At 40.3% G+C, this 25111-nt stretch overlaps 3 protein-coding genes and 1 non-coding gene across 8 annotated transcripts; 1 reads left to right on the forward strand and 3 right to left on the reverse strand.

Moving 5' to 3' along the window:
* Positions 1–973: 973 nt before the first annotated feature.
* Jon44E (Jonah 44E) lies at positions 974–1839 on the reverse strand. The gene has a single exon (XM_017250353.2). It carries the CDS (start codon positions 1834–1836, stop codon positions 1021–1023), a length of 816 nt encoding a protein of 271 aa, XP_017105842.1. The 5' UTR covers positions 1837–1839; the 3' UTR covers positions 974–1020.
* A 6533-nt stretch (positions 1840–8372) lies between these two features.
* TRNAL-CAG (transfer RNA leucine (anticodon CAG)) lies at positions 8373–8455 on the reverse strand. The gene has a single exon. It is a non-coding gene; the product is annotated as a tRNA-Leu (tRNA).
* A 282-nt stretch (positions 8456–8737) lies between these two features.
* Acsl (Acyl-CoA synthetase long-chain) lies at positions 8738–24705 on the reverse strand. Of its 5 annotated transcripts, none has more exons than XM_017250529.3 (12): positions 24605–24705; positions 23636–23655; positions 15802–15989; positions 14641–14776; positions 13772–13834; positions 12897–13335; positions 12628–12834; positions 11335–11809; positions 11098–11270; positions 10778–11041; positions 10440–10715; positions 8738–10373 (listed from the first exon to the last, which is right to left on the reverse strand). In XM_017250529.3, the coding sequence occupies exons 3-12, from the start codon at positions 15822–15824 to the stop codon at positions 10219–10221; spliced, it is 2211 nt and encodes a 736-aa protein (XP_017106018.1). In that variant the 5' UTR covers positions 15825–15989; positions 23636–23655; positions 24605–24705; the 3' UTR covers positions 8738–10218. The 5 variants fall into 5 exon arrangements, with proteins under 5 accessions (XP_017106018.1, XP_070134010.1, XP_017106016.1 ...); XM_070277909.1 differs by having other exon boundaries at positions 24601–24696; XM_017250527.3 differs by lacking the exon at positions 24605–24705 and adding an exon at positions 24123–24503.
* Positions 11884–12622, forward strand: LOC108131582 (uncharacterized). Its single transcript, XM_017250533.3, has 2 exons — positions 11884–12305; positions 12359–12622. The coding sequence occupies exons 1-2, from the start codon at positions 11980–11982 to the stop codon at positions 12564–12566; spliced, it is 534 nt and encodes a 177-aa protein (XP_017106022.2). The 5' UTR covers positions 11884–11979; the 3' UTR covers positions 12567–12622.
* Positions 24706–25111: the final 406 nt, after the last annotated feature.

Below are 25111 nucleotides of genomic sequence, written 5' to 3' on the forward strand. Positions count from 1 at the left end.
TTATCCTTGCCACTTGCAACTGAAGCTCCGGAATAGTTTTCTATCCAGGCACTTAGCTCGTACCTCCCGGCCAAGCGATTTATTGCCTTCCCAGGACAAAGGAGCGTGGCGCGGCCGAAGGAACTCAGAGCCAAGAAGCTTATAAATAGTCAAACCTAAGTCCCCCCATCTTTTCAATTTCTCCTCCGCCGGCTCAGGCTCCAAATTAACCAGGACACTGGCGGATAAAATGGAAAACAACAGGAAACTGGCAAACAGGAAAAGTATCGCGTGAGCCTGGCTGGCATGGCCAAAAATTGAGAAATTACACGCTGGGTCGAGCAAATGGCTGAGTGAATTGATTTTCGGGCTGACTCCGCCACCAGCTCCGCTCCACGGTAAGGCTTCGCTAAAAACTCATTTCTCAAGTAAATTGCCCAGGCGTTTTTTGTTTTGTTTTACGTTCCTGAAATTTATTGGCGATTTTTCGGCCCTCGCACTTTATATTGATTTTTTTTTTAGCATAGTTTAGCGGGTCCACAATTGCATCCTGTAAAAACATTAAAAAACGATCCTAAAAGATGGCCAACGATTTGCCAACAAAAGCCTGGATAGGGTATAGGGTTGGGTTGACAAAATCTACATGGTTAATGTGCCTGAAAGTTGACTTTCAAAAATCTTTTTTTAAGGAATCTTTTTCAAACAATTATTTTGTTATGTTAAGACTCCATTTTCCATATAGAGTTTAATATTTTCTTCTATCACTTAGTTCTTTTAGTAATCTTTTTATTCTATATACTATCAGATAACCTACACATCACACCATTCATTGATATGTTTTTAAAAGATTGTGAAATAAAAAAATTAGGATCATAAATTATGATACTATGATAAAGTTAATTTTTAGGGAAAACCAAGCCAGTGGTTTCTTAGATACTACAAATTCTAGCTTTAAATAAATGGTGATGGAAAAATTATGAAAAAATAAACGCTATTTTTAATCAGGCTGCTCTTTTAAAAACTTTATTTCTTTGAAAATATTTAGTAGGAAATTCCAGTGTGGTCGCGGATCCAGTCCAAGTATCCAGTGACACGAGTGAAACCAGCTGGCTTGCTGGCGGTACAACCCTCCCAGCTGCCAAAGGAAACAATACCAATGATGCGGTTGCCATCGTGAGTGACCATGGGACCACCAGAGTCTCCATTGCAGGAGGACCGTCCACCCTCGGAGTTGATGCAGATGGTGTTGTCGACGACATAGTTGCCTCCAAAGTAGTTGAGACAATCGTTGTGTTCCATCACCTGGACATCGACACAGTTCAGGTAGTTGGACATGCCACTGTCGTTGTCAGTGCGGCCCCAGCCGGAGACGAGGACCCACCAGCCGGCGTAGCTGTTGTAGCGGTCATTGTAGCTGGGCAGCTCCACCTTGTTCACCAAGGACCAGAAGTCCACGTGGGGGGTACGGATCAGGGCGATGTCGTTGTTCAGGTAGTCATTCCAGTCGGGATGGACGATCATGTCGCTGCGGCTAACCCAGTGGGTGAACTGGGCCTCGTGACGGAAGCTGGCTCCGTAGTAGATCAGGACATGGTTGGCGGAGTTGATGCAATGGCCGGCGGTCAGGATCCAGGTGTTGCCAATGATGGATCCGCTGCACCAGTAGCCGCCGTCGTTGAAGCTCAGGCCCACGATGTAGGGCACCTTGCCCTCGTATGCGGGATATCCATTGGTGATACGTCCCTCTATCTTGCCGGGAAAGGGCATATCCTTAACGGGCACAGCCTTGGGCTGCTCGGCGGGCACAACATTGGCAGCTGCCACTGCCACAAGGGCGAAGAACACAATCAACTTCATGTTAGTCAGTTAACTACTATCGATCGATGGCACTGGCAGTGGCTTTTATAATGAACTCTTATCATCTTCCAGCGGAAGCCTTTTCTGATTTTATTAGCCCTCGTAAATAATGATCTTATTGAATTTTAAAGAGCTGATACAAATAAGATAAGGTATATGGAGATTTTACACATGCCCGAGGGGCGCAGTAAATAATTCTGATTGTTTAGATTACTAATTAAAATGCTCTTTCAAAAATCGTACTAAAATTAGAGTGTGTATCTGACAGAGTTGCTTCAAGATAACACATATATATTCCATTAACCATCCCACTGGTTAATCGTAAAGGACATCCGAGTGGGTCATTTATTTGTGCACTTTGGGATCAATTTTCGGTTGAATGCTTTCCATTTCTTAGACTGAAACCAATCATATATTTGCCAAATTGATAATCATTTAATTATAACAAAGCATAATGCAAAATGCAATTGCTAAGAGCAAATGTATCTCCGGTGCTGGGCCGGGTTGCCATGTTTGAAGGATTGTGTGGCCAATGTGTGTGTGTGTGAGTGTGTTTGCAATTATAATGGCCCTGGCCGCAATTGTGTTGCATACTTTGAGGCACGATTCCTTGCCAGCTGTCCGACCGTCCCCTTTTGCATCCCTTTTGCCCTTTCTCGCTCCCTGCTAAGCATGCCATCAAATTACAAATGATGTAGTGCCTGGGGGAAAATGGAACGGACAAACGGACACACGGACACACGGACAAACGGACAGGCGGACATACTGACAGAAGGACGTACTGGCAGGCGGACGTATGGGCCGAAGGACCGCTGCAGCTTTGTGGCCAGTGAACGGAAATAGAAACAGCTGCAAATGGCAGTTAGCTCAGTTCCCAGTCTCCCCTGCATCACAAACGTATATATATATATGATACCCTACATATCGGAATATATACTATGTATGTGTTTGTATGCATATGCGTTTGTTTAGATGTGGGAGAAAAAAGCATTCCACTAATGCCCCAACAGACACTCTCACAAACAGAAGCATGAACAATTGACACTGGCTAATTGCAGTGGAAAGTACACTAAATGCGGCCATAACCATGTAATGCAAATACCCTTTATAAGAAGGGTATATAAGGACATCATTAGAGCTATGTACTAAGCTTTTTAATAAAACTAAGTATAAGATAACTTTTAAGCAGTAAAACATAAAAATTCCCCTAAAAACTCCAAGATTATTTTTTCATTTTACAGTTTTTATTAAGGATAATCCTTTATTCGTCATTTTTTCTAAACTAAATCATCTGCTAGGTTGTTTTCGCGCTAATTAACAGGCCGAGAATAAATTACGAGCATACACATTTGCAAAAATCCGATCCGAACGAACACTGTATGGCCAGAGGGACTGAGAGTTCTGAGCGCTGGCCGGGAGGAGTGTGTCCCGTTTTGAAACAATTAAATGCATGCCCAGGCCGGCCAAATGGGGTGGTCCACAGTGCGTATACGTAATAATACAAGTCAGTGCATGGAAAATTAGTAATGAGACCGGTCGGTCTCACCCCACCCACACTGTAGTCGCACTTCACATTCGGATTTCACATTCGGCAATTCCATACGACATGATGTCAACGTTTTAGACAATTTGTTATGCAAATTGCTTATTAACTTTATGACCAGCTCGCCAGGCTCCACTTGGCCATTCGAAACATTTTGAATTGTCAATTAGTTTCAGCCTGGCTGTGGCCCCCGAACTACCGAACCATTACCATTTTCCTCCGAGAGACAGAGAGACTCTAAATAAAATTTCTGGAATTATTTAAACATTGACCTGCCCCGTTTCATATCATTTTATGGCCATCCTCCGGCTCCCGCCATCGATTGCCATTAAACGGACATAAAATGGTCCATGGTTTCGATTTTAATTTATGTCCTTGCTTCCAATGCAACGGCAGCTATGGTCCGGCTTGCTACTCCTGTGTCCTTTACCTGCTAATGACATTAGCCCGCCATCGACAGTGGCCTTTAACTTAATTGAAAAATTTCATTTTGTTCCAGCTAAATGGCGGTGCCAGGGTAATTTATGGCCCTGGGTGGGAACTAGCCAAATAACTATCACCTTTCCAACTCACTGTATGATTCGTGGAGTTTCATTTTAATTATGTTTTCTATTGTCCATGGATAATGGCATTTTCGAAAATTTATTATACAAAGGATTCAAAAGCAAAGCTAACCGTTTTTTCACCTTAATTTTAATATACATTTTAATAGTCTACATTTTATGTTAGTTGCCGAAATTGGGCAGCTGTTTGAATTGTCCTGGCATTAGCGCACATAAGTATGCAACAGCTTTCGCAACAAAGTAGTGCGAGTCCTAAAATTGGGGCCACAACGCTTCTTACGAGCTCTGCATCTCACTTCGCATCTTCAGCTTATTGGTGTGGATGGTGTGATGGTGCATTTGGCAACATTTGAAGGTCCTGCTGCTCCTCCTCCTCCTCCTGCCGTTGTTGTGGCTGCTGTTGTTGTGTGTCCTGGATCCTCGGTCCGGGGTCCTGCGCTGCTGAGCTCCTTTAGCGCATTCGTGTCTCGGACATGAATTACGTTTACCGACAATTAATTTCAAGTGAAAATGTGCTAAAACTTTTAATTGGGCAGCCAAGTGGTTGGCAGAGTGAGAAGGTCATACAAAACTGTAAGAGGAAGGACACCCCACAGGACGAAGAGGGGAGCAGTAAGCAAAGTGAACGTGGCAGCCATAAAAATGTCGACAACATGCCTGGAAAATGTTTCATTCGACCAATTTCGCCGCAGGTGCTTCTCAGTCAGAAGGGCCTTTAGTTTTAAGGATATAATACATTTTTCTTTCAGTTCAAGGAATTTTAAACATCAGGGATAGTTTTAAACTCACGATGCAACAGTGCGTATGAGTGATATGAAAAAAAACAGATTTTTTTTATAAATATATTATCTACTTTATAATTAAATAGCTGTCTATCAAAACAACACAAATGATTGAAAGGCACCTGTGCCTGCGTCAGCAAAGGACATACATTATGGAGGCATATGCTCGTTTAAAATGACAGTTGAATCAATTCAGTTGAATGATTTGTAATGGAAGGACACTCACATATGCACATGCAACGAAAGCGAAGCAAGTGAAGTGAAAAATAGGTCAGGGTCGCATTTGGCTCTTGTGTGGCACAGCGATGACTACTCGACCATTAAGTAGCCCAACAACGGGCCTGGCCAAAAAAAAAAAAAACAAGTCCTAATGTACACAAACACAATGACTACAAAAATCAACTCACGTACTAGTTTGGGCTTGTTTGTTCGCTTACACATGTGCGCCAGGACTGCATAGCCTCAAATGGGCATCCTTACAAATGGCAACAAGAAAAAAAAACAAAGAAATAGCAAAAAAAATACAAGGATCAACAGACGTAAGAGCAAGACAGGTAAAAATGCACAAACTCAACTCTTCTAACAATAACAATTCAATCAAATGTTCTCCTCTTTGCAAATCTTTCAGGTCATAGGGACTGAAAGGAGCAGAGGTGTGGAACAGTAACCGGAGAGCAGCCAAACATGTTTTGATTAAAATTATATTTTTTTTGTTCCATCCACACGAAGCTTTAGTTTGAGAGGAAAAGTTCTCTCTTTGCGTTTGCGTAGAGGATGTCCTAAAATTACCGTTCAGTTATCTGCAGGAGAAAGGAGAGCAGATAACCTAAAGGAGGTTAGACTTTCCCCTATTTTGAACTTCAATTTTATTCAGTAGTTCTTAGAATTATTTAATAAACTATGATTAATCGAACTGACTAAGAGAATAATTACTCTGAATTACTGAATAACAGTCCTCCACTATATATACAATTTTTCTTACCTAACATCACAAATATAATATATTTAATATACGGAAAGGACCTCTTCTTTAATATTGAATCGAACTCGATTTCCAATGTAAGTTATTGAGGACATTATAAATGCTATTAATTCGATTTCACAACTATTAATTCTTTGAATTTATTCAAAGAATTATTATTAAAATGAACTGCCTAGGAAACCTAAAAATGTTGCATAGCAAGGGCGATATCACCCGATTATCAGCCGCGATCGCTCTTATCCGGGTATTATGCTTGGTGACGATAGCCGCCTCCATGCAGCGACTTCCTTATACCCTCTGCATTTCCTGGAGTTCTAGGTATTCATTATTTTCTGTTTTTTATCATTATCCAAATTTTCATGCTCCATGTAGCCAAATATTAATACAGTTACTAGGAGAAGATAGAGAAAGTTGTTTTACTGTCCCATTTCGAGGCTTGGCAACATTTTGTTGCCGTTCACTGTCAGTGAGGCTTATCAAATGGCTGTTGTTGCTGAAGGAGACAGTAGTGCCGACCCGGCCCCCCTTCGGGCCAAATCCCCGCAAGCCCCATTGACGCGGAGCGTGTGCATTTTCACAGCCATTTGAACTTGGCAACATTCGCAAAATGTGCAACATGGCGTAAAGAATTCTTGTTAAGCGCAGCAGTTAGCTTTTCGAGGATGCAACACACCCGACCAGGCCAGAAACTTTTCTTTCCCTCCAGCCAGGCTGAATGTGTAAATAATTGTCGTGTGTAAACCTGAAACCAATTGGCTTACACCATAAAAATCACGTTTAAATAAAGAGTTTTTTTAAGCCCGAATGAATGATAAGCCCGAATTAGAGCACTTCAGTTTTATCCAATTTTCAGTAAAACACATGTAAGCCAATTAAACAAATTGCCAACTTTAAATAAAGCCTTTCGGTTGTGAATATTTTTAATTAAATATTTTTCATTTATTTAATGCAACTGCCAAAAGAAGTCAGACTTTAAGTGTGGGCGCCAATGCCATTGAAGGCCAATGGAGAATATTTAAAAAAAGGAAAGTGCACAGAACGGTAGACTTTCACTTCGAAGGACATCCAGGACCAGCGGCAGGACACGCACACCGAGATGGACGGGTTGTCAATCTCAGTACATCCATCGTTCGCTGCTCGCTGGAGCGCAAAACGGAAATCAGACGCCATATCAGGCGGACATGTTCGACAAGGACGAGCGGAAATGGAATGCCAAACAAAAACAGCAAGGATTACAAAATTGACTAGGTATGTATGGTAAATACATAAACAAACACACCACCAGACACAGACACAAGAGACATTAAAAGCATCCTCTCGTAATTGATATGTAACCCAAGTCTGTTGAGAAAACAATAAAATCGATTTTTCAGTAAAAATGCAAATATTTGCCAGAAAAGAGAGGAGGGGTCTCCCGAATGCAAATTCCCATTTGACAAAGACTCTTTTTAGTCAAATGCATCAAACAGAGGAAACCCAAAAGAGTCACGCAGTATACTCGTACGCAAATGATGCAGTTCCACTTGTGGATACAGATACAGATACAGATACGGTTACACTTTCGGATACAGATGCATCTGCATTAAGTGCGTTCCGCTTGCAGTCTCCATGTTGGTTTAACTCGGGCTCTGTTTCAAATGCATTTTGAATAAGCCTGTGACACAGATCTGGCCACAACAAAGAACAACAGCATTTTGATTTGGCTTTAATGGCTTTTTGCATTCAACTTTTGTATTGAATTGATTTGAATTATTTATCCGATTGGGAAATAGAGCATTCGACTGAAATAATTTTCTCTGTGCAGAGGACTTTCTGCTAATAAAGTCCTTCTGTCATCGGGAATCCTTTAAGCGTGACTTATGAGGACGTAGTTGTGCGGTTGGAAATGTACTTCCCCATTGTTCCCCTTTCGTCTGACATGCTCTATTAATTTTTTTAGTCACTGAGCATTGTGGCTGTCTCCCCATTTCGGCTAAAGTGACTTTTTTTCAAAGAACTTTTCGTTGGGATTTCTGGTGAACTGCAAAAAGTGCAACAAGTTCGCCAGGACTTTATATTTTGGGCTAATATTTCTATGCCCAGAAAATATAGCAAGCTTATTATAGTAGTACTTATATTTTATGATTTATTTGGCACATTAGTTAGTGTCGTGGGCAGCTGGAGCCAGAGAGCACCGGCCTTTGTAGTATGGGAGTTCCTTCCATAAACGCCCAGAGTTATGCAACACTTCTTTAATAAATGGCACTGTAACTATTCCATACTACTATTAAAATAGGTGAACTGCTATTGCTTTCAAGTCCCTTAATCCCCGTGAAGTGACATTAACCATTCTGTTTTCTTAATTACATAAAAATGCACAAAGTCGAAGGCAAAGGCAAACAAGTGCAGACGCACAGGCAAACACTGGGTACTGTCAGTACAGTAAATACTGCTGAAAGTGGAAGGCAGGAAGGCGTGCTAATTGTGTCATTTACACAGACAAACAACTGCCAAAGTACAAGCCAGAAACCCAGACCAATTATTGAGGTTGAGCGCACCTGAGGAGTTCTTTGCACAAGGAATTAATGGCCAGCGAGGAGATGTCGAGTCGAGACATGCATGATGCCATCTTTTATGCAAATGAGTTAAAAAAATAAACAAAATAAAAAATATACAAAAAAAATTCTTGTCAGAAGTGGGATTCGAACCCACGCCTACAGAGTAGACTGCGACCTGAACGCAGCGCCTTAGACCACTCGGCCATCCTGACTGTTGAGTGAGCTTCTGCCAGAAAGTCTTCTCGAAGAATTCAGACTTGATTATTTTTAAGAATTGGTTAAAATTAATATTAACTTTGCTAGATTATATAACTAACAAAAAAAAAGAAATATAATTATTTGATATACAAACCTGAATAGATTTCAAAAAAGCTTTCCATACTGACCGATCTAGCCGAAAGCTTTAGAACGATAGCTTTCGTAGTGACCACTCCCCGAAATCGATATCGACACTTCGATAACCCGTATATCGAAAATTTCAAAAAGAAAACTGATTTAAAACTAGAAAATAGTTTTATTTATTGTTTTATCCAGTATTTTATACGATCAAAAATATAATAATGCAGTTACCTATTTTTAATAATTGTCTTAATATTTATTTGTTTGTAACTCATTCCATTATTACAATAATCTATTTGATCCGGATGATAGTTGAAGTCCGAAGTTGGAAAAACAAATGCTACGACACGATTTTTACAGAAATTCAAAAATATTTCTCATCATTTGAATTTTATTTAAAAAAAAGAAACGCAACGTTTCCCATCAAAAAATTGCTAAACGTTCCCTAAATATACATAGTTTAACTAAAATATGACTAAATTGTATTCAAGACTTTTTGCACATCTAAAACAGAATTAAATCTTTGTTTAATTATTTTTTAAATTAGGCGGTTTTGTTGGGGTTTTCTTGCTGTACCTTTTTTGTTTTATTTTAGTACTAAGTCTTTCATTGTTGCTTTTTAATTTTGACTTTTCTCTGTATGTGTTTTCGACATTAATTAATAAAATTCATTTGATTTAGCTTCTTTTCTTTAACTAAATTGAGCTAAAATATACATTTTACATTTGCCATTTGTAACCTTTCTGCCTTTGAGTTTATTAAAAATAATTTTTGGATGGTTTCCATTTTTGTAGTTAGATGGTATTTTAATGCTTAGAATAAGCATTATTCAAGAAAATATTTAATGTGTTTAGCTGTTGTGTTGTGTTTTAATTCATTATCAAGTCGCTGCTACAATTCATGTTGCTTCTGGGATGCCATACATTAAACTTAGAATAGAGGAGTACACTAATTATTAAATTTATTATACACGTATGTATATGCAAGTATATAGATGTAGGTGTGTATATTTGTATGTACATAATTAATAGGCAACCACTTAAGCTTACTATAAAAATAAGTATTGTTTACTTATAATTTTCATTTGCCAAAAAATGTACTAAAAACCAAAAACTGTACATTATACAATTAATTATTAATTATTCATTCATTCATTATCATCATTGCCATTCAGTTATTATTATTATCATTATCATTGTCATTATCTGTTCTACAGCATTTTAGGCCCATAAACAGCGCGCACTTTCGATTCCAAACCAAACTACCAGACCAGAGCTACTTCTATCTACCAACGAAACTTCAACAAACTTCATTTATTATAATTAAAAAAGACGAATAATTTAAAAAAAAAAAAGAATCTAGCAAACAATAGGGAACAGAACCAATTTGTAAATGAGAACTTTTTCTTTTTATACATCCTTGTGTTTGGCCTGACTTTCAAATCTATATGGACATGGGCTAGCTTGGTTTTGGATTTGGATTTGGTACGCATGCTTGTGTCTTATGGGGTGTGGGGGCTACTATATCGCCACTACTATATCGCACTAGCTTCATTGCTGCTGCTCCACTAACGTAGTTGTCTCTCCGTGTTGTTGTCGTATCGGCTTTTGCTCTTTCTAGTTTAGTATGCTGACTTTCATGAGGCGTACATGCGGTTAATATCATGCTGATATCTGTCCTGGATATCCTTGCGCTTCAGCTTAAAGGCGGCCGTCACCAGGCCCATGTCTGGTGACCAAACGTCCTTGCACAGCGTTATGGCAGACGGTACTTCAAACTTTTGCAATTTGCCTAAAAAAAGGGCATAAGATTTGATAAGATTTGGATATCAAGGATATATATCTTTAGTTAACTTACATTTCCGCGCATGTTCAGCAATTTCCTTGAGCACGGCTTGTTCCATGATCGGCGAGGAGCAGAGTTCTTCGAAGGTCTTGTTGAGCAGTCCGTGTTTCTCAGCCAGCTCCTCCAGATGCTTTTGGTTTGGCACGACCAGCGCGACCGTGAACTGCTTGGTGGGATCACCATAGACGCAAATGTTCTCAATAATAGCACAAGTTTTCAGTTCCGATTCAACCTTTCCAAGTGAGACGTATTCGCCGGCCTGCAGCTTAACCAGATCCTTCTTACGATCTAAAGGTGGGATTATTCGAAGTTAGTCATGTAGCTTCATTGAAAGAGTGCGGAATTCTTACCAATAATCTTAAGTACGCCATCGGCTTGGATTTCTCCAATGTCTCCAGTTTTGAACCACCGTCGTCCATCCTCCTCGAAGAAGTCCTCGTTGGTCTTGCCGGGTAGCTTGTAGTAACCTTGAGAGACGCACTCGCCGCCAATGAGCACCTCACCCTGGGGATAGGGCTTGTTGGTGATGCGGTAGTTGCCCTCCTCCCAGTTCACCAAACGAATGTCGCAGACGGTCAGAGGTCCTCCAGTGCGGCCATAGCTCATATCGCGGTCTGGAAGACGAAAGTGTGTTAACTATGGTTTCCAGAGTGGGTGAGATCCTACTTACAATCCATAACTGTGGCTCCTGAGGTGGTTTCCGTGAGGCCATATCCCTGAATGAGATCCAGGCACAGGCAGGTCTTGATTTGCTCATGGGTATCGGCCGAGAGAGGGGCTCCTCCCGACATGATGATGCGGACCTTGCCGCCCATCAGCTTGGCAACCTTCTTGAACACCAACCTGCCAAGTGAGGGAAGGGATTAGTCTTCAAGTTTCAATCCAAAGGATTCAAATGACTTCTTACATGTCAATCAGAGGCGTCGTGTAGCCGCGCTGCACCCACTTGACCTTGTACTGGTAGAGGAATTTGAAGAGCGACTTGCGGAAGGCAGAGCCAGAGTTGACCTTGTCGTTGATGCCCTTGGAGATGCGATCGAGTATCAACGGCACCGAGGTCATGCATGTGGGCTTCAGAACCGTGGCGTCTCCCTTGCATCCGCGTCGAATCTTACTGCTGGTATCGATCAGGGTCAGTGGTGTCGAGTAGCCAATGGGCACGCCGGTCATCAGGCACACACTCTCCGCCACCAGTTCGAAAACGTGGGCCAGGGGCAGGAATCCGATGAGGACGTCATCCGGATAGATGGGGACCATGTCCACGAAGCCCTTCATCGTGGCAATGCAGTTCTTGTGGGACAGCAGTACACCCTTGGGTGTGCCCGTGGATCCTGAGGTGTACATGATGATGGCAATGTCATCTCCCTTGGGTGGCACGTTTTCTAGAAGAATACAAAAATAGGAACTAGTTAGTTTAAGGACCTTTGTGGAGCTTAGAGTGCCGCCCCAATAGTGTCACCTATCCCCAAGCCTCTAACAGATTCCAGTCTGTTCCGGTTCTCCAAATAATATACTTTCAAAATTATCAGCCGGCCTCGACTTGTAGTCCAAAATGTCAGACGTTTTCGACGATTTTATCACCCTGACGCCCCTCAACTGTGTCCAGCAGGTCAACTCCCTGCTGGCCACCGAGCCACCCAAACAACAAGGATGCGGCCTGTTCCTGTCGCTCTTCGGCGTGTACTGTGGGGTGCTCATCTACCGGGCCTATCGTAACTATTGCCGGGATCGGGAAGCCATCGCAAACCAGAACCATGTGACGGCGAAGATCGAGGTCATTAGCAGCGTACCAACGCCCAGTCTGGTGAGTGAGCATGCTTCCTCGCAGACGCCCATCTTGCTGCAGCCCGTCAGCGGCACCTCCGCAAGCGATATGAGGTGAGATCCCCCAAGAAATCCTCCTCCCCAGACTTTAGTATGTCCTCCTTTAGATGGCGATATGGGAATCCCCAAAAGGCTTCAACGGCATTCCGGGTTGGCTCAGAGGATGAAGAGGAAATCCAGCATAAGAGGCATGTATTGGAGAAAGGAGCCACTACGGCCAGCACGGTCTCCATAGCAACGTCCACCACGATGGCGAGACCGGCGGCTCACGACGGAGAGTCCACCAAGACCTCCAAGACTCCCTTTAGAACATGACCCATTCCTGGCGTTTGGATTCCTTGATTGGCCAAATAGATATGATCTTTAACAAACGTACCGAACTTGCTCTCCTGTCCCGTCTTGAGGACCTGGTTGAAGGGCACGATCTTGACGCCGCTCTTGAATCCCGTGGTCTCCGTCTTGCTCAGCTGATCCTCGATGTAGATGATGGTCTTCACCAGCGGGCACTTGTCCAAGAGGGTCTTGAACTTGGGCAGCAGGTCGTGCGAGGTGATGACCGTCGTGACTTCCGTCTCGGTGATGCCTAACCGACAAGAATTCAAAGGTTAACCTAGGATTCAGGGTATTCTCTTGGTTTGTACTCACAGTGGGCAACTCCATCATCTCCCAGGGTGGCGTAGACGGTGACAATGGGCATGGCCTGCTTGAAGCATCCGTGGGCGGCGATCAACCACTCGGCCCGGGTCTCGGCGAAGATGACAATGTTCTCGCGGGGCGCCTGGCCCAGTTCGCGCAGTCCGCGACCAAAGTTGGCGGCGGCTCGCTCCGCCTCGGTGAAGGTCTTCCACTTGTAGTCGCCCAGGTTGTACTTCTTGAAGACGCGTCCGTTGGGCTGCACTTCGTCCTCCTCGCTGAGGATTTGACGCGTGCCCAGGCACCGTTTCGAGGTGAAGGTCTTGGCCACATAGTTGAAGACCTTCTCCAGGGTGTCGATGTTCTCCTGCAGCATCTTCACGTGGACATCACGCGGCGGATCCGTAGTCCGGTAGGTCAGCTCATGGTCATCGTTCTTTACGATCTTTGCCTTTTTTCGGGGGAAAAGATTAGTTCAAAGCGATTAGTTTCAGGTCATGTCAGGGGTTTCGATCCGAATAACGCCAGAGATTAGGGGAGGGGCCACAAATAGAGAGAGAGAGAAGACAGCAATAGAGAGAGATAACAGACATGTGAGTTTATTGGGGGGCGGGTTTTATGGGTGGGTGGGGGCCACAACTCAGGAGAGACCGGAGAACTCAGGATGACCGACACCAAAAAAAAACAGAGATTCTCCAAACATGACCCAACCGGGGGGAACTTTACTCTGAGTACGATTATACCCAATCCTTGGAACATATATATTGTGCTAGTGTATGTGTATGTGTGTGTGGTATGGGGGTGCCCCAGTGTGTGTGTGTATGTGTGTGTACGTTCCAAAACAGATATTATTATAAGACTATTTTCAAAAAAATATTGATTTCAACCTCAATGTCATCCGGCGCGTACTTGGACTCATCGACCAACATTTTCTGGTTAATGGGCTTGGCCTGTTGGGGAAGTAGGAGATGTTGAGAGAAGATGCGGTGAGAAGCCAGTTATCATCCATAGAGGGTCAAATTATTATTATCAGAAATTTTGAAGTTTGATTATTTATTGATGTACGAAATGGATTTGTTTTAATAGCAATTTTTATTGAGTTACTCTCAAGGTTTATAGCAAGCTGGCCACGAATTTATGATGAACACAACACGGTTATAATTTCCGTCGTTTCGTTGGCATAACAACCGTAACCCATAAACCTTATCAGCCTTCCAACCAAAAAGCATTCCATATTAGATAATGAGGAGAAAGAGACACACAACTCTACAAAGGTAGAGAGTTCTTCGGGGCTTCTAAAAATCTACAATAGTTGCAGTCTAACTTTCTAGACCCTCTTATCAGGATCTATACCTTTGCCTGACAACGTCCTAGCACAGCACTCTCTTGGAATATTTTTAAATAAAAAGCGAATCTTTGATAAGAAATATAGATTGTTGGAAGCTCTCCCCGCTTAGAACAAGTTTCAAGGTGAAGAAGGCGGTTCTACTATAAAGCAAAAATATATATATATATAGAAAATATTAAATAAAAGTAATCAAACTGATAACGAGTGTGCACTTTTCGTATAACAAATAGAAACTATGGCGGGCAATTGTCTATGCACTTTGGAACGTCCAGTTCAAAGTCGAAAGTATCTCATACGATTCCAGAGATAGTTTTTGTATTTCTGGGCGTCGCAATAGCACCTAACATTAATTAACTTTTGAAACTAAACTGCCTAGTTAGTTAGTACCGCTTAGAGGAGACTGCTTACCTTCACTCGCCGCGAATCCTGTCGACGCTTCCATGGCTGTTGCAGGACCAAATAGATCGGCAACGTAACAATATCGTATACGCAGGTGATCGCCTTGATCGCTCCAATTGAGACCAGCACCCAGAAGCTTTCCATTCTGGAAGAAAAAAAAATATAGAAATTAGTAACCAATTGGTATGCAAATTTTAAACGACGACGATTTGGGTTCAGTTCCCACACGTATTACGTATACGCCCCATTGGACACAACCACCCACCCCAAGTCGTTGTAGCAGCGTCGAAAACCGAAAACCAACTGATATCGGCACCTGTTGCTGCTGCCACCGTTAGCAAGACTTGGAAAGGGTTGCCAGCTCTCAGGCGGGCGGTCTCGATCGTTGGGGTCTTGGTGCTCAGAAAACGCTTTTCACAAAATCCCCGATAACCGAAACACGCTTTGGAGAGTAGGCTGCTCGAAAGGGTTGTGTTCGTTCGTTCGGCTCTTTATCAGCCTCGAGATTGTTGGGAATCCGAAGTCCGAGTCTTCGTCACTAGCCTCGATAGTAAGGCCCTCTTAGTCAAGTTCTTGGGTCTGGTATTCGTCTGGACCCTTGACTAAGTGCTGTTCTGGTTTCTTATCAGAATTACCAATTCTTGCAACTACCACGATTAGTTGTCAAGAGCCCTATAGTTGTCAAAAATCAAGGAATTGGCCCATAATTCATTATAATCTTTACGATCTGGGAAACCAGTCTCATACTTCCTAATTTATAATACTGAAAATCGTATATTTTTTTGATTAGAAACCCAGGTTATCTTAAAGCCAAAAATATCCAGTCTTTTGGAGAAAATAGACCCACTTCCGGACGTCATCGGACCATCTGGTTATCGCTTCAAAATAATTTTTAATTAAAAATAACTGACTTAATTAAAGAGATTTAAATTTCCTAGAAATTATTATTATTTTTTTAAAGAAATTATTCATTTTTCCGGACGAGTCATTCTATAATACATGTTGCAATGTGTATTCCGGCCTGATAAGCCCATCCAGTGAAGCCCTGAACTTGAATTGCGTAACGAAGCATGATGTCAGGGGTATTTCCATATAGTTCTATATAATAATTCCATCACCACAACTCCAGCTACCGAATGGAAAACACTTAGGGATCAGAGTGGTACTTACTGCGCATCATCTTCGATGAACATGTTGGCGGATTTTTGTTTATTTTTCCGGCCCGATCTTCAATAGCAATTAGAGGCTCTGATGAAATGCAGAGATGAGGGGATCCTGATGAGTATCCTCCGATGAAGGGGGTTCTTTGGACAACAAGGACGAGTAACAATGGATGCTGTTCTGAATTATGTTTTCACCTGTAACCGGAAATAGAACGAATATGTATGGATATGATATAGATGTCATCACAATATGGAAACACAATATGAAACATTGAGGGGGATAAGGGGAGTAAAGCAACCAAAACCAAAAAAAAAACAAATAAAAACAAAACAATTATAATTCTTATCAATAGAGAGAGTCAGATATATGTATCTATTAGGTATCTGGATATTTGCCAAAAATAAAGAAAATAAATATATATATATATACGTAGTTCATCTTAAAATTTAGACTAAAATTAAAACAAGAGAGACATTGCATAATCGCTTCTAAGACCCACTATCTCTCTGCAGTTCTCCACTCTCTCTCTCTATCTCTCTGAGAAACATTGGCATAGGTCGGGGACATCTATAGAACCTCAAGAATTCCTTGGCATTAATTTACAAAAAATTACTTACAACTTTGATTGTTTATTTTGAAGGAAGGCGCTGAAGGTTCAAAGTCTAGACTCTACCATATATCCGCTTCGAAAGGCGATATCTTATGGATTTAAGAGATAAACAATTCAAACCAAAGTTCGTCCATTATGCAATGATAACCACCTGATATAAAAAATCCCGAAAATATGTGAAACTTTCATTTCAAGTCGAGCTGGACATCGGAGTGCATTGAACTGGCCCCAAAATACAGATCTTTTCCTCGGATATCCCCCCACTGGCCATAAACTCCAAAAATACGTGTTTTGTTTGCGAAGAACGAGGAGGTAACGCGGCACAGTGGGTTAAGATCATTATTTCAAGTGAAATTCAGAAATCGAGAAGATATTTAAAGCTATACCCACTATGGCGTGTTAGAGTCCAAGCTCTCGAGACTAGGAAATTGTTTCCTAGGTCTCTATTAAGCCTGTGATTACTGTAATCCGTACTTTGGAACGAGACACTGCCCACTACCTAATCATAGTACTACTGATTGAATCAGATCCGATTCCACACCATAGCACACAGGGCGTATGCGTAATTTCTTACAACAAGCCAGGCGGCCACTTTAACCCGAACAAAGGTCAAAAGTCATTGTGGCACATTAAAAAACACTCAACACTCTGAAGCTCGGAAACCATTAAAATGTTATTTTCTAAAAATAACTATAAGAACATTAATATTTTATTGCGCATTTAATATTTAAGGAAGTGCAGTGCAATACAAAGTATAAAATATTATCAAGTGGAGTTTTGATAACCAGGTACGGCATTTCATGCATTTAATCACCTACTCTGGTACCTACTCTGGTCAAGTGCATTTTAAATCACAGACTATTGGAAGTGAAACTTGTTTAATTGCTTCTAACAGAACAATAGAACCAACCTGGCCTTAATTACAGCTGGTTATAGTGATTGGTTCTAACTGTTTTTTGTACGATTTGTGTGGCCTTATAGATGCCTTTTTGGAACTGCAACCAAAACAAACCTCGAACTTGAACGAACCTCGTTTTTTTCTGCTGACATCAGTGGGAATGTCAAGCTTGATTTTTAATTTCGAGTCTCGGGTTCAAAGCTATACCTCTGATGTTCACCGTTCAACATTAATTATATTACTGACTTGTGTGTGTTTTTGGAATAAAACGAACAAAGACCAGATACCACGTCATTCGAATAGTATCCCCCCTACGTGGACTTTTGTCTTTGTACTTGGATTTGGAGAACTACGAAGTAAACACACGTTCCAAGACCCACATTCTTTGATGGAAAGGAGATATGTATCCGTATCCGTATTCGTATCTCAAAGATGCATTTCTGTTTATTTTACAGTTCAGTTCTCTCGCAATCAGCTGTTGCTCTGTTTACGGTAAATATTTGCAGCAAAATGGCAGTCGTAGTAGTAGTAGTACCTTGAACTTTGGTCTAGGTATTGTAACGGGAAATTATTCATCAGCTGATTGCCTTGACATTGGAGAATATTACTGGTGTAGGAAAGTGAGAACATAATTAAATTGAATTGCAGTATTTTTAATTTTTTTTTTTCTGATTTTTGTTTTTTTATTCCATGCACACGTTACGTGTGTACATCATCCATCTCTTTCTATCTGTCTGCCCGTCCTCTGTTCTCTGGGTAATAATGGGGTAACAAAATCATCGTATGACTGTGCCAAAGTCCAAAATAAAAATACTCGCTGTACTCGCATAAAAACGAGAATAAATAACAAAAAATTGCTCAAACGAGATTGAAATAAAGGCACAGGCCAACAGCATCAGATACAACAGAGTATTTCATTGAAAAAAACGTAAAAAGTCGAAAAAAAAAAGAGCAACAAACATGCAAAACAAACAAACTAATCGTGTGTGGGTGAGATTACAGAGAGAGAAAGAGACCACTACACCCACACACCTCCCAGCGTGTAGGGGAGAAAGAATTCATGATCTTGAAGCTCTCTCTTACCTCTCACTCTCTTTTGCACTCGCTCACTTCCCATGATATTCAAATGAGCTCTCCCTCCCCACCCCCCTGTGAGAAAGTAAGACAACAACCGCGTAGCGCTAAAATAAATGACCTAGACAAGCCTGCATCGCAGTGTACTTTATCATTAGAGTGACCATCTACCGCCAAGCACGTGTTGGAGTGAAATTTTCCAAAAAAAAAAAAATAAAGAAAAACAAGGCAAGAGGCTAGCTCGACTCGACTTTGGCAATGATCGTGCGCCAGAAGCGTAGCCAGAGACCCGGTTTAATCAAAGCGGTACTGCGCCAAAAACCGGTTAGAAAATCTACCAAAGTCATGACTAAATAACAAACACAAGTAATGCCCATACGATCCAGGGGCTGAGTTGTTTGGGGATTCTGTTGAATGTTTGATGAGGGTATACCCCTCTTAGTAAAGCCCCTGCCAGAAACTAGTTGTTTTCCAAACATAGAATGTTTCAAAACAAGATAGGAGAGCTCACCTAAGATTGGGTTTTAGACGAAGTTGGTATACCCTTGCATTGAAGTAGGAGCTTATGTATGAAGTTAAAAAAAAACCAAAATAAATTATTATTAAAAATAAATCATTAATTTGCCAGATTTTTTGGGCCTGCTTAAGTGCCAACTATGAGAATCGAGGAGGAGGGCACTATTTTTTAAATTAATTATTTTTAAAAGTTTATAAAAAAAATTATTTTTTAAAAATTAATAATTATTTTTCCGATTTTTCGGGCCTACTTAAGTGCCAACTATGAGAATCGAGGAGGAGGGCACTATTTTTTAAAATAATTATTTTTAAAAGTTTACAAAAAAAAAATATTAAAAAATAAATAATTAATTTTTTCGATTTTTCGGGCCTGCTTAAGTGCCAACTATGAGAATCGAGGAGGAGGGCACTTTTTTTTAATAATTATTCTTAAAAGTTTTATTGAATAATTACTAAATTAAAGCTTCTTCTGGAATGTTAGCATACGCAAAACAACGGGAAAATTCTACTCTTTATTTCTAGTGGACTGCTAGCCGCCCTTAAAAGTAGGCTATGAAAATACATGTGTTTGAATTTTAAGATTTTTAAACCATTATAATATAGGAAGGGATATAGTACATACCCTTACCAACTGGATGGGTAAGGAATAAATGTAAGGAATTGAAGATATATATTCATATAATGCAAATATCTGATATAGCTGAAAAATCTTAATAGAAACTTAAATATCAGAGAACAATTCCTTTACTCCAAAGCACACTTTTAAACAAAATTATAATACCCTCAGTAAGAGTATAACTACATAGGGGAACCAGAAATAGAAACAGGAAGCACAAAATGTAAACTTTATCTCCGTTCCATACATATAAGAAAAGTTTAAAACTTAAAAAAAAAACTTTTAACAAATAAGTAATCTTCTTAAAGTTTGGAAAACCCCTTTGAAAAAAACCCAAAAACTAATAAAGAGTTGACTTAGTTATGAATCTCAATCTAATCTAATCTTATTTGAAGAAATAGTCACAGTGATTTGTACAAAAAATATCCTCTAGATAAGCTCTTGATAATCCAACCCCTACAGACATTTATTTTTAAAAGGAAATGATATATCATTTTTTACGAAATTCCAATTTAAAAGTCCAAAATAGTACGTTGTGTAATGGATTCTATTTAAAAATCGGGGTGGAAAGAGAGTGCAACAGAGGCAGCTGTTGCATCCAGCTCTTTGGATGAAAAAGTAACGGTTAAGCTAGGCAGTTAAAGCCCTATAGGGCAAAGAGCCAAATCGGGGGGGTGGGGCAACAGGCCGATTACACGACAAAGTACGGGGGGCGGGGTGGCTGCACTGGGCGAGGGGTGGTCGGAGAGAGACTTTAGTCGCCCAGACATCGCGTGACTATTTTTGACACAGCGCCCGACAGGGAGGAGGGAAAGGGAAAGAGGCTAGAAGAGTAGAGAACTAGAGAAAGAGAATGGAAAAGAAAGGCAACAAATGCAACTTGAAATGCACTTAAAAAAATAACCATAACATAATATGGGCAATTCTCTGATGTCGAACGCGACATTTGTACGCAATAAAACTGAAAAAAAATGTGCATGGGTTTTTTTTTTTTTTTTTCTAAATGCGAATCTTAAGGCTCTTGGTTAGCACTATAATCTGTGCTAAGATAGATTTTGGGCAATTGTTTATCATCAAGATAATCACAAAAATGTGAGGCATTCGCACGCGACAAAAACAGAAGTCACTTTTTCGAAAACCAGTTCAAGCACTGATTTCAGCGAAACGTGATGGATAATTGTAATGCAATTAATTTTAAAATGTTAAGTATTGATTGTTCTTAATAATGCATTTCGTTTGACTTAAAAATATAAAGCAGTTTGCTTTTAAATTGAATTTGAATCACTGTCGCACGCTACATGTCGCACGCGACACTTTCTTCCACCATACTTTTTGTGTTGTTTTTGTTTCTTTTTAGGTAATGAGAAGTGCAAAGGATGTATTTAAATTATTTTTGATGCATCAATATTTTTTTTTATTATTTCTTACATCAATTTCAAACTTAACAAAATATCTTCAATAAATTCAATAATTTTTGTTCATCTTTTTTTATATTTTCTCGCCAACATTTGCAGTTGGATTTGATTTTTTCGTTTCCTGCATTCGTTTACACTAAAACTGGTATACAAAAATATATATTAAAAAAAAAAAAAAAAAATTTTTTTAATTTTTTACTTACAATGTCGCACGCGACAAACTTTAAAAGCGATCCAAACTCGAATTGCTGCTTATATTGAACCAAATTTTTTTTAAATTTGTTTAGCGCAAAAATCTACGTTTGGGCACGATATTTGGTGCTCCTTCGACAAAAACCTTGGATGCACTGATAACTAATAGTCTTTTTCACTGTCGAACGCGACATTGGTAAAGACAAATAAGCTCAAAAGAAATTCGCCCCTATTAGTAATCGCATCGTTTTTTTTACATCATTTTCATATTCTTTCAATATATATGGAGATTTAGAAAAGCGAATATCAATGCTCAATGACTCTCTTTAAGAAAATTATTTAAAACAAAACGAGCATTAGAAACGCCAAAAGTAGAACTTTCGCACTTGGTCTACTTTGCATTGAAATATTTCAAAATGTGTTATGAGTAAACATAAAATTGGCTTACATTAGTTACATTTAATAAATACATTGCACGAATATGCAAAAAAAACATATTTTTATGAACTTTTAATTTTTTGGCTGCGGTTGACCTTTCTGGAGAATTGCCCATATAATGAAAAATAAAAACTATTTTAAGATATTTTTATTTAATTTATAATTTATAGACATCTTTTATTTTATTTATAATATTTCAACTTTAATTTCTCTCAGTGTAGCTATGGGAAAAAGTCACGCGGCACAAGGCAAAGGGGCCGTCTAGTGGGGTGGTGAGGCGGCTTGTGGCAAGCAGCTAGCTAGCACTGTGTGGCACGTTTTTCTTTCGTTATACCAGCTGAAAATCGTATGAGTTTCAGGGGAAATGCTGCTGAAGCTTAAAACAAAGTACACGGACTGCGGCGAAGAGAGTGCAACGCTGGTGGCGATGGTGAGTAATCGAGAGAGCCAAGTGGCGGGTGCGCGAGTGTACTGCCCTACTGTACTGCACAGGGCGAAGAGCAAAAGCTTAAGAGATACAACTCGACTCCCTAGCAGGGAGGGGAGGCGGGCGGTTCGAAGTGCTCAAAGGTCAAAGAGCAAATTGTTTACATGGACTACCGCGACTAAAGTGGGAGTGGGAGGTCGTCTGGCCATGAATGAAAGCGGAGGAGACCGGCAAACACACAGAGAGACCACCCACGACAAGGTATCGGAGGAAAGGGGGGAACTACTCCCACAAATGGCATGTTTCTGGAGAACATTAATCCTTAAGAGGAAAATGAAGAGGAATTTTAAAGGAATTTCATGAAATTCAATTAAATAAATTAAAAACTAAAATTAAATTTATAAAAACTATAGCTACTAAAAGATATATATTTGTGATTGATAATTGATGAGATTATTAAATATTACTGGCATTTATTTAAAGATTATTTTACCATAGTTTCCAAGTTAAAGATACTCTTTTTAAGATTCTTTATTTAAGATTCCATACTTTAAAATACCTCGCACTATCATTAAACCTGAATAGTTTTCTAAAATGCCACTCACTCTTACCTTAGTAACCTTTAAGAACCGGAATCGAGCGAGTCTTCCAACCAGAACTCACGTAATCCAGCTGTCTTATCGCCGGGTTTATCTATTTGTACTGAACTTTTGCGAAATCGCATTCAGTTGGAATGATATGCCGATTATTAAGTGCCTTCCGCCGCTGCTACCGTTTCCGTCCAAAGCCGCGCCCTAGAAACAATAGCAGTGGTGGCACGGTACGTTGCAACGCGCGCCCACTTTTCCACCAACAACAACCCACCACCCCCAAGGCTCAGCTGGTTGCGAGAAATCACAAACAGATGACACACGGCCGTATATACAGAATGACCCCGAACTGGATACCTGCCCCCGCCGCCCCCTTTGGCGGCCAAATGATAAAAACTCGCATGATTTTCAGTTGGTATAACACCAGGCCAGACAGAGAGAGACAGACAGACATAGAGAGAGTCTGCGCAGAAAGTATATTACAAGGAAATTACACGTGCAATAGAAAGCAGGGGCGGGAGGTTATTAAGAGAGCGATGGAGAGAGCCAAAGAGAGCCAAGCAAGGACGAGTGGGAGGCGATTTGTTTATGTGGCTATTGGAAGGAATGCCATTAGTGGGTTATAAAAAACCGTTAAAAAACTAAACAATTAGCTGGCCACAAAGTAAACAACAATAAAAAAATAAACAAATGCTCTTTGTCCAGTTGCTCTTCTTAGGCTAGGCCTAACTGTAAATCAATAAACAAAAAACCAAACAACAATATAGTGAGGTCCAAGTTGCCAGTGGCAACCAATTGCATAAGTGGCAGTGCAGTTGCACTTTCAGGCTGGTTGCAAATTGGGTCATCGTGGAGAAGACTTGAGACTTGGGATGGATTCATGACCTTAGCTAAGTAGGATATTTGAATTTCAGACGCGTCATTGATAAGGTGGCGTGACTTATGAAAAACCAAATAAGGGGCCAGCCGGCGGAATAGCAAGAGAGCGAGACACATTAAGAGAGTGAGAGAGAGAGTTGCAGTCGCGTCAGCTGAGAAAGGTACACATTATAATTCGGACTCACCTTGGTAAGCGCTCAAAAGTCTGTGGCAGAAACGTGGTTATTTGGGTGGTCCGGTGATGGGATGGCACATGGAATAAACATCAGAATAAAGAACAAAATCAGCTAAATCAGCCAAAAAACACACTGATTATATAAAAAACAATGTTGTTTTTTTGCCAATAAGAACAAACACGCACACACGCACGCACTTGGAACACGTAATACCAGCATAGAATGTTGCGTTGGCGTCAACACGTTTTCTCTCTCCGACTTTTTTTTATTTTTTATTATTATTTTTTAAATATTTTTAATAGTCTAGCTAGCGCTTTAGCCACTGCGCTTTAATTGATAAAAACTTTCGCAAAAAACTTTCACAAAACTGCACAATTGCTCACAAGCACAAGACGCACACACAAGCAGGCATCGGTTGGGGGGTGTGTGTGTGTGTGTGTTGGTGTGTGTCTGTTTTTTTTTATCACGCCACTCTAAAAACAATATCTTTACTTACACACTATCTCTAAAAGTGTTTCAATTGCGTTTTAAGGTTTTCCCTTTGGTTTTATTTTATTTATTTTAGTTTAAGTTTAGGCGTCCTTAGTTTAGCGCCCGCATGAAACGATGCCTCGTGCGAGTATATTCCTATTTGCGGCGCCGAGCGACAGCACTTTCCCGTCCGAGTGAATTTTGTCGATTAAACCCGATTCCTGTTGTGCTTCCAGCTTTTATACGTCGCGCCAACGAAGGGGAGCACTCTTACGCGTCTCTGGACCTCCAACTTTTAAGAGAACCAACAAGAGAACCAGATTTCTAACAGAAATTTCTGATCTTCGCCGCAGCTCCTTGTTTTTGCCACGAGATTATTTTCATTCTCTCTCTCACACACAAACACACACCAACGCGCAAATGCCGACGATGATTTTTCCAAAAGTTCTTTTCATGAATTTCAACTGCAACTGTTTTGTCCAATGCATCTGCCTTCCACTTACTCACATGATGCGGCAATTAAGCTGTTTTGATTTAATTTTGGGCTGCTATTTACGATTTTATAATATGTTGTTTTTTATTGCGATTTACAGCTGTCCAGGGCTGGCGAATTAATATCCAGGGTTGCCAGAGTTCTTGTAAGCAAAGGGTTTCAGTATTTTTCTTAGTATTTTTGGTATAATTTTCGTTGGCGACATCTGGCAACTCCTCCGCACGGTGTTGCCGGAAAAAACGGCGGAACCACATTTGAAAAATAACGTATTTTTGAATTTGAATTATAAGGTTTATAAAAATTTACAGTAAAAATCAGCGTTCATAATAATTACAATTTTTACAACAAAAAATGTTAAACTTGGAGGTATTTTTTCCAATTTGTAGTTTAAAAAAAAAGGAGAACTTCCGCCATTGCGATCTTGGGCGGGAATTTTAAATAGTTTGTTTTTAGAAAGCAATTTCTAACTTTCTTAATGCTCTTAGCAGTTTATATAAGTAACCATGGTTCATGGTGAGATC

This window comes from Drosophila bipectinata, chromosome 2R (assembly GCF_030179905.1).
Source record: "Drosophila bipectinata strain 14024-0381.07 chromosome 2R, DbipHiC1v2, whole genome shotgun sequence".
NCBI lineage: Eukaryota > Metazoa > Arthropoda > Insecta > Diptera > Drosophilidae > Drosophila > Drosophila bipectinata.